The sequence below is a fragment of the Littorina saxatilis genome, linkage group LG16 (assembly GCF_037325665.1).
Source record: "Littorina saxatilis isolate snail1 linkage group LG16, US_GU_Lsax_2.0, whole genome shotgun sequence".
NCBI lineage: Eukaryota > Metazoa > Mollusca > Gastropoda > Littorinimorpha > Littorinidae > Littorina > Littorina saxatilis.
Window position 1 is genome coordinate 44150786 of NC_090260.1, and position 9718 is coordinate 44160503.

The 9718-nt window shown below is 49.8% G+C and overlaps 1 protein-coding gene across 1 annotated transcript; it reads left to right on the forward strand.

The window, feature by feature from the left end:
- The first annotated feature begins 1493 nt into the window (after nt 1-1493).
- LOC138950022 (mucin-2-like) lies at nt 1494-6971 on the forward strand. Its single transcript, XM_070321807.1, has one exon. The coding sequence runs from the start codon at nt 1494-1496 to the stop codon at nt 6969-6971; it is 5478 nt and encodes a 1825-aa protein (XP_070177908.1).
- Nucleotides 6972-9718: the final 2747 nt, after the last annotated feature.

The window sequence follows — 9718 nt, forward strand, 5'->3', positions numbered from 1 at the left end:
TTACCGATGTCGGCACAGATAAAGCTGAAGGCGGTGCACGATCGTACGGGGGACACGCCTGGCTTCAGAAACCTCATATCCAAGGCCGTGGCAAGGTTCCAGGCTCTGCGAAATAATAAAGGCAGGGGTCGTTTTATTTTTTATTTTAGTTTATTTCACTTGATTAAACCATTGCTGGAAAATTCGGATCTTTCCTCCCAGTGGAAAGCTATAGCAACATTATATTCGCATCACCCACGTGTGGGATTGTTACGTGTTAATCGGCCACCTGCACTAATGGCAGAATGACCATTTTGGTTTACATAACACTGTGGTGACACGGTGATGAGACATGGATACCAGTCTCTGGGTCTGCACATAACGATGACCCGTGTCCATCCCGGGGCCCGGCCTAGATTCGAAACCGTGACAAAAGGATCACAAGTCCAGTGCTCTACCAACTGGGCTACACTCCCCGCTACCCCCACATTCCCGTTTGAATCTAAGCACGAACATTTCGGTAACTTCTTAGTTGTCTTCTTCTGCGTTCATGGGGCGGTGACGTAGCTGAGTTGGTAGCGCGCTGGCTTTGTAGCCAGTTGGTCGCTATCAGCGTGGGTTCGATCCCCACGTTCGACAAGAGATTTATTTCTCGTAGTCACCTTGCCCGTGTGCACGAAAAAGATCCCAAGTTTGCTGTGAAAGTCTCAGGGCTTGGAAAACACGAAAACACACATGCATATCATCTCTCGTCTCTGATTTTCATGATCGTAGGGAGACAAACCCTGTGCAGGTGTGTCGAAGAAGACAGCCACAGCGGGCTTGTTCGAGTCAAAATATCACACAATATACTCAGCGTCTTATTAATATATTCTCGATATAGAACCACTGGTCTAAGAGGATGTTAAAACCAACAGTCAGTTAGGGGAGCTATGATGGTAAAGCCAGTAGTCTCATGATGATGACGATGATGACGATGATGACGACGACGATGATGATGATGATGATGATGATGATGATGATGATGATGATGATGATGATGATGTTGATGCTGCTGATGATGGTGATGATGATGATGATGATGATGATGATGATGATGATGATGATGATGATGATGGTGATGGTGATGGTGATGATGATGACGACGATGATGATGCTGATGCTGATGATGATGATTATTATGACGACAACGACGACGACGGCTACGACGGCGACAATGTCGATGTTTACAACAACGCGGACCATAACGGTAGCGTCCGAAAACCCAACAATTAACAATTTGACTTTGCCATACAGGCGATGCAACAAGAACAAGAACAGCCTACAGTCAGCAACAGCAACAGAGGTTTTCAACACCTCAAGAACTTTTCAGAAGACAACAGCAGCAAAGACAACAACAACAACAGCTACAACAACAACAACAACAACAGCAAACACAACAACAACAACGCCAGCAGCAGCAACTACAACAACAACAGCAACGACTGCAACAGCAGAGAGCACTAACAGGCGTGATGCTAGCGACAAGCAATAATGATGACGACAATTCTGGACCCACTCTGGACCCAGTCTTAGCAGCGTCGTTCATCGCTGCGGGCTCTCTGTCAGCAACGGGCAACTCTAGAACTGCTGCCAGACAGTCTTCGCTCTCTCCCAACTACCTCCCAGCACAGCCTCAGGCTAGAACTGCTGCCAGACAGTCTTCGCTCTCTCCCAACTACCTCCCAGCACAGCCTCAGGCTAGAACTGCTGGCAGACAGTCTTCGCTCTCTCCCAACTACCTCCCAGCACAGCCTCAGGCTAGAACGATTCCTCCTAGAGTTGCAACCAACGTTCAGCGAGGTCCAGAAATAAACAGCGTACCAGCTGCCTTGCGGTCAACGCTGCAATCCAACGCGAGGAGCTCCAACGTTCTGGGCAGTTTGCGACCGACAGTGATCCCACCAATGCCAAGCGCCAAGACGCACAGTGCTCGTGGGTTTCAGGGATCAAACGGGCAAACTACAGGCGTAGGCAACTACCCGAGAACAGTTCAGGGTACGCAAAGCCAGGCGGGGAGTGTCGGAAGCTACCCGGCTAATCGCAGTAAGCTGCCAGCGGGCACAGCTACTATCGTGAGGATCCCGCAGAACAGAGCCATCCAAGTGCAGACCAACAAGACCAGAATTGTCTTGCCCTCCGGGATGGAGATCTTGCAGAGTGACGCTCACAACCCTAACGTTAGAGTCGTAAGGCTCCACAGTCAACTATCACCTGCTAACCCGAGAGGGGCTGGAAGCTCTTCAATGTCCGCAGCAACTTCTGTCCCTGTTGTGAACGTCCAACAAGGGAACGGAGCTGCGTCTGTGAAGTCTTCTGCTTCTCCTGTTGCTGGTGCTGGGAGCAGTGGAGTGAGAGTGCAGTTTCCGCCTGTAACGGTGCAGCCCCCAGCCCAGCCCGTTCCTTCCTCGTCTCCACCCAAATCTGCAGCTCAACCCCCTCCCCCAGAAATAGTTGTAGTCCCTATACAACCCACCACTCCGCCACCACCAGTAATTGTAGTCCCTGTACAACCCACCACCCCACCCCCACCACCAGCAACTGTCATTCCTGTAAAACCAACCACTCCGCCCCCACAAGTAGCCACAGTCCCTGTAGAACCCAGCACACAACCTCCCAGCAAGCTTTCACCAAACAAAAACTCAGGTCAAAGTCAAAGCACAACAGCGACGGCAGCGCCGAAACCAGCCACAAACACCAACACTAGCACCACTCTTCCGCCAATAGACCACGCCGCCATTTTGGCGCGCATGCCCGGAAACGTTGCGAACAACGCCACCTTGCGAGCAATGTTTTTCGCCATGGCCGCGATGGTTAATCAGAGGGCGCTGGCGACAATGGCGCGGCAGAGGATGATGGGAAATCTCGCCCAGCAGACGGCCCTGGCCGCCATTATGACGGATGGCATCGACATCCCTGACCTCTCTCCTCCCGACCCGTTGAAGGTCGATCTCAAAATCCCTGACCTTAAAATCCCTGACCTTAAAATCCCTGACCTTAAAGTTCCTGACCTCAAAGTACCTAGTCTCAGCGTACCCGATCTTAATCTTAACACACCCGATCTAAACATTCCTGAACTCAAAGCTCCTGACTTAAAAACTCCTGAACTAAAAATCACAAACCTGAAAGTTCCCAGCCTTCAAATCCCGGACATGAAAACGCCTGACCTGAAGACCCCGGAGTTGAAAGTTCTTGACCTTAAAGCTCCCGACCTTTCAACCTCTGACCTCTCGCAGCCATACGTCATCGTGGTACCACCGGAGATGATGTCATCGTCGGGTGGGAACATTTCTGCTCTGTCGTCACTGCTAGCAGGAAAACCTGGTCTTTTGGCTGCCCTGCAAAAGGTCGGGCTGGCATCTCGGACGAACAGCAACGCGAAACAGCCAGCTGCAAGTAGTGGAGTCGAGTCAGTCGTATTATCGCCAGCGGCATCACCACCACAGCAACCACCAACAACAACGGCACCAACAACGACAACAACGAGTCCAACAACAACAACAACAACAACCCCAGCACCCACCACCCCGATGAAAATCTTTCTGGAGCCGGCCATAACTTTCACCATGTCACTCCCAGAATCCGCCATTCACAACATCCGCCCGGCGAGCATGCGCAGTGTTCTGCAACCCATGATCTTCGCCACCGCAGGCAGAGCGGCCGCTGCAAGTTCAAAGATCGAAGAGTTCAAGGCCGCTCTGTACGACACCTTGACCTCTGACCCTGCCAGCTACGAGGTGATAACCCGGGGCAATAGAAACCAGAAGCGCCTTAAGCGAGACGACGACGGCCCGACCGTTTTGGTGGAGGAACTGGTTCCCGGTTACCTGACCGGGAATATGGACATGACGTCACTTCCTGCCGCTCCCGCTTCTGGTCTCATTCCCGTCCTGCAGTTCGACTGGATGTTTGACGAAGGCACCGTCCCAAAGACCGCATCTGAAGCAGTCGATACAGTCGTAATGAAATACGGTCGCACAACCACCACCACAACCACCACTACTACCACCACGCCGAGCACAACAACAGCAGGGGCACCTCCAACGACAGGGATACCAGGCCCGACAGTCAACATTCCCCGCACCTCACCAGCACCAACACTAGTAGGGGGGTCGGGTCCCGACTCTCAGCGACAAGCGACACTACAGCTGATGCAACTTCTGAAGGGCATTGTTAACCTGCCTACCGCTAAGCCCACCGCTACCCAGCAGCCTTCTCCTGCCTTCAACGCCGCAATAGATGGTACGAATTCTGGTCCAAGTTCTGGTCCAACTTACAATCCAGTTCCGTCATCCAACCCACATGCAGGAGGAAGTCTGCACCAAAATCCTCTTTCCAATCCCAGTCCTACGCAAGTTCCTAACAATCAGCTACAAGACTCATGGCCTCGTGTTTCACTAAACACTCACGTTACCATGGTAACACCTCCTTCTTCTTCTTCACCCCCGCCTAAGAATCTCATACCGCACCCTTCGGAACTCCCGCCTGTGAACTATCCGAGCTTGAATCATCAAGGCCTAAATTCACCGGTAACTGCAACTTTACCATCAACAAGTCCAATAGATGCAAACTTCCCTGCGAACCCATCACCCACCGAAAACCAACACCCGCCAGTAATGTTGCACCTACCCACTACCCTGCCACCCAGGTTCGTTACCGCTCAGCCGAGCTGGGTGGCCACCCCCTCCCCTCCCATCACCCCCCTCACCCCGCTACCCTTCCCTCCCATCACCCCCCTCACCCCGCTACCCTTCCCTCCCATCACCCCCCTCACCCCGCTACCCTTCCCTCTACCCATCACCCCCCTCACCCCGCTACCCTTCCCTCTACCCATCACCCCCCTCACCCCGCTACCCTTCCCTCTACCCATCACCCCCCTCACCCCGCTACCCTTCCCTCTACCCGGGAGTGACTCACCGACGGACGTGCTGTTGAGAATGTCGTATAACCCGTCCCCCCTGTTGTTCTCCGTCATCAGCCCTTTCACCTCCACTCACATCTACCCGGGCTTGCCAGGGAGAGCCGGGCCACCCGCATTCAACGCGCACGATTTATTTTACAGCCTGGTCAAGAAGCAGTCCTCCCCAGCCATCACCACGCCCCCGCCCCGCTTCGTCACCGCCCCGGTCACTCAGCCAATGAACGCGCCTGTTACATCAAGCCAAGGAGTCAGACCACGTGACTCGGCGTTTGTCACTACCCCTCCCACTTTCGTTGCTACCTCTCCCCCTCCACGACGCCTGGTCACTTTCGGTGATGGCGCACCAGACTCTGCATTAATGCCGGGTACAGCTGTACCGACTGCAGGGCTCATACCAATGACTACGCCTGTACCCGTGTTTCTGCCATCTGCTTCCCCCAACGTGACCGAAGCCCCGCCCACTCTCTGGCGACAGGAGACGATAGCCACGCCCTCTCCCCAGATGCCAGTTCTCAACCTGGACGTGTTTGGTTCTGGACTGCCATTCGGACTCGGCAATTCCAACAACATGGAGGTCAACGGTCAAGATCAACTGACAACTATGAAAAGCCAGACACCGCCACCAACTCTACCACCTCTTCAACCTCAACCATACATTACTGCACAATTTCAACCTCGTCCTACACTTCAGCCGATAACGCCGCCACCACAGCGACAACCTTCCCCTCCACCTCAATCAAATATCCCGACTTCTCCTCAACCTCAGCCGACCACTCAGCCTAATCCTACATTTCAACCTCAACTGCAGCCTACTTCTCAACCTGTAAGGCCATCGCCAGAGCCACAATCTTTTCCTCAACCTAAACCCACTTTTGAACCATCTCCAGTTTGGCCAACTTCTACATTTCTGCCTCAACCGCAACCAACGCCTACCTCTGGACCTCAGCCAAATCCTCAACTTTGGTCTCGTTCTCATGCAAACCTCAGTCCTCAAACTCATCCTCAACACACTCCTCAATTCACTGCTCAGCCTCAGACAGGACCAACAGTCGACAGCTTCACGAACTCAACCACAAAGCAACCTCCATTGACGAATGATGTCTCGGCTAGCAGCGGACTTTCAAACCCGGGAGGCACATCAAGTCCCACGTTGCAGCAGCGGGGTCCTAGTCCACAAGTGGACTTGCAGCTTCAGCACCTGAGACAGCAGCAAGAGCAACTGCAACTAGAGTTGCAGCAGCAAAAACAACTGCATCAAGAACTGCAAAAACTGCACCAGTTGAAAGCACAACAAGAACAGCTTCAACAAGAAATACACCAACGGTATCAGCTACTTCACCAAGACCAGCCGCATCAACAGCAGCAGCAGCAACAACAACAGCAGCAACAACAGCAGCAACAACAGCAGCAGCAGCAACTACAACTACAACAACACCAACAACACCAACACCAACAACATCAGTGGAATCAACAACAAAGCAACCATCAATTCATACCACCCCCTCAACGGACTCCCCCCTCAAGCGCTCCACAACAGAGCGCAAACCCGAACGGCGTCACCAAACCACGAGCACAGAATCCCGTGACGTCACAGCCCAACACAGGAACCGCAATGCCAGAAGCAGAATACTTCCAATTCCTGGCGTGGCTGGAAAGCAACTTCCCAGCCACCACACCACCACCACCACCACCACAAAGAGTTAGAACGGCGACGACGACGACGACGACGACGACAACCACCGCCGCCCCCGTCACCCGCCGCCCACTATGCCCTGTCAACCAAGCCGTGAAGTGCGGACCGGTCAGAAAGTCCAACCGCATGGCGGCGCTGTGCGAGCGAAAGTGTGACGTCACTACCGCCACATGCGACCTGAGTGTGTGTAAGTGCTCGTGCGTGCCGACTGTGGGAGAGCTCTCGCTGCAGCTGGCGCCTAAATGGATGCCGACGACGACGACGACGACGACAACAACCACGCCGAAAGCAACGACGACAACAAGCAAGAAAGGAGAGGAGGAGGAGGAGGTGGACTGAGAATCACAGAACGGGGTGGGGGGGGGGGGTGTCACATCGCTTTGACAGGTTCTAGAACTGGTAATGCAATTTTGATGCACGGTTGAATAAAAGTGCTAACAGTTTGAACATACGACACTGTTAACGGTGCAGTTCCTAACGTGCGTTTGTTCCGAAGTCTTTGTGATGTGTTGCGACTTTGTTTTTTTTCACAAAATGGAACCAAGCCAAATAGCTGTTTTGGGAGCGACAAAACAGGGGGGACTACTCGGAAATGATAGTGTCATCATCTGGGGAAGGTTGCGGGGTAGGGGTGGAGCGGGGGATAGGTGGGCGGGGGGGGGGAGGTGTTGTTCATCATTGATAATGTCTCACTGAATAATGTATGTTCAACTTAGATGAAAGACTAGCGTTTGCGACAATGTCAGTAAGTGATGTCAGTTCAAATGAGAAGAAAAGACCGGCATACAAAGACGACTTGACCAGATGATAAGAGAGATTTTCCCGACAATGACAATGTGATGAACTAATGTATGTTTAATTGGAGGGGAGAGAATAATAATAGCTTACCGTGATGGTGCCACTTTGATTATACAACATTGTAAACACTGTCTTTACTGTTCTTCGGTGAAAATGAAAACAACTGCGTAATCATACTTTTCGAATCTCGATGGCAATGCAGACAAATACCGACGGTTTCTGATACTGCATGTACATTACGTGCCATCATTCCTAACTTGTCCTTTACCATCCAGATAAAGTCAGCGACTCTCTGACGAAAACGTGATAAATAGTTCACCGAAACTAGTTGCTGTTCTGTTTTCTTTTTGCTTTGATATTTTGTGATAGACTGTACTATTTGTAGGATAACATCACAAAATGAATTGTGCAAGAAAACATATGATTCAATAAATAAATAATTACCCACTTTCGGTACCTGAACTGAAATCGCCAGCTAGATAGTCAAATCAAATGGCCTTTAGGGATCAGAAATGTTGAATGAAATATTACGGGTATGATGTTTTTGATTTTTTTTTAACTTCAGGTACACAATGTGTTGCAATTATTTGTTCGCCTAGTTTAAAGGCACAGTAAGCCTCCCGTAAACCATCACAGATACTGTCAGGCGTTTACACACAGTACAAACACCCTTTCATTTGAACACTCACTGCTTGAGAACATCCTAGGTGCCCTCCGCAAAGAGCGAGCAATTGTCAAAGAATGTATTTTGTGTGGTTTATCTTACCCCTGAGCCATCGTGAACCTGTGTGATCCAGTTTCCATGTAGTAGTCGTCGGTTAGTAATTTGAATGCGACTCGATGTGGGGTTATCTGCAATAGCACGTTATTATGTATCTCTGACTATGCACGAAACAAACGGCTGTGGTTCACAAGAACCCTAGCGATGGCTTTTGACTATTCAGAGGAACTGGCGATAGGCATAAACCGTCGTCTGCTACGAGAACCACGACCTTGCGTGACCCTGCTTCCGGGCTTTTCTTTTTTCTTCGAAACTTCGAATTGTACTGATCTGGTCTTGATGAAAAAAAGAATTCTTTTATGATTTAAGAATGTTTGTGTAACAAGCTGTCAATTTATTATTTAGATTTTAAAAGTTAGGTCTAGCGCCAAAACGCACCACGGTCTGATTTTGAGAGGAGACAATCCGCAAAATTAATTCTTTGAAAATTGCTCGCTCTTTACGTAGGGCACCTAGGATGTTCCCGTTTGGTGAGCGTTCAAATGGAAGGGTGTTTGTACTGTGTGTAAAAGCCTGACAGTATCTGTGATGGTTTACGGGAGGCGTACTGTGCCTTTAAATATGTTGTTGATCTTTACAATTTATGACGTGAATTGTTAACAATACGGTTGGATTGTTTTAATTGTTAAACAGGTCCTTGCTTATTTGAATTAATTGATTTAAATTATAACGGCACAATGTCGGTGTTGCCAGACAAATTGAACGAACAAACGACGGATCCACACACACAAGAACAATTATGTTTTGAGTACGGATCCAAATATCACCTTTGTATGTAATATCAAGGAGCTGCAGTTGAATTGAAGTGTAAACCAACAAACGGAGAGAAATAGAGGGAGACAAAAACAAAGAAGAAGAAGAAGAAGAAGAAGAAGGGGAGATATATAAAGAAAACAGTAACTGTGAAAGAAAAAGTGTTTGATCGTAATCATTATAGTCCAAGGGGAACAACAACCCATAGTAAACCCATTGACAATTCAGAGTTACGCCCCTTACGGATGGTTATTCGATACATGTACACAAGATGGAGCCTAGTGTAATCCTGTTGAGCTCATCTCCACTCCTGGTTTGTATGACTCAAAAAACAAGAAAGGTTACTTTATAGAACGTTTGATGATAAACAAGATGAAACATTTACAACAACTTGGTAATGTTCAATCAATATGACGCTTATATCGCGCGTATTCCGTGGGTACAGTTCTAAGCGCAGGGATTTATTTATGCCGTGTGAGATGGAATTTTTTACACAATACATCACGCATTCACATCGGCCAGCAGATCGCAGCCATTTCGGCGCATATCCTACTTTTCACGGCCTATTATTCCAAGTCACACGGGTATTTGGTGGACATTTTTAGCTATGTCGATACAATTTTGCCAGGAAAGACCCTTTTGTCAATCGTGGGATCTTTAACGTGCACCCCCAATGTAGTGTACACGAAGGGACCTCGGTTTTTCGTCTCATCCGAAAGACTAGCACTTGAACCCACCACCTAGGTTAGGAAAG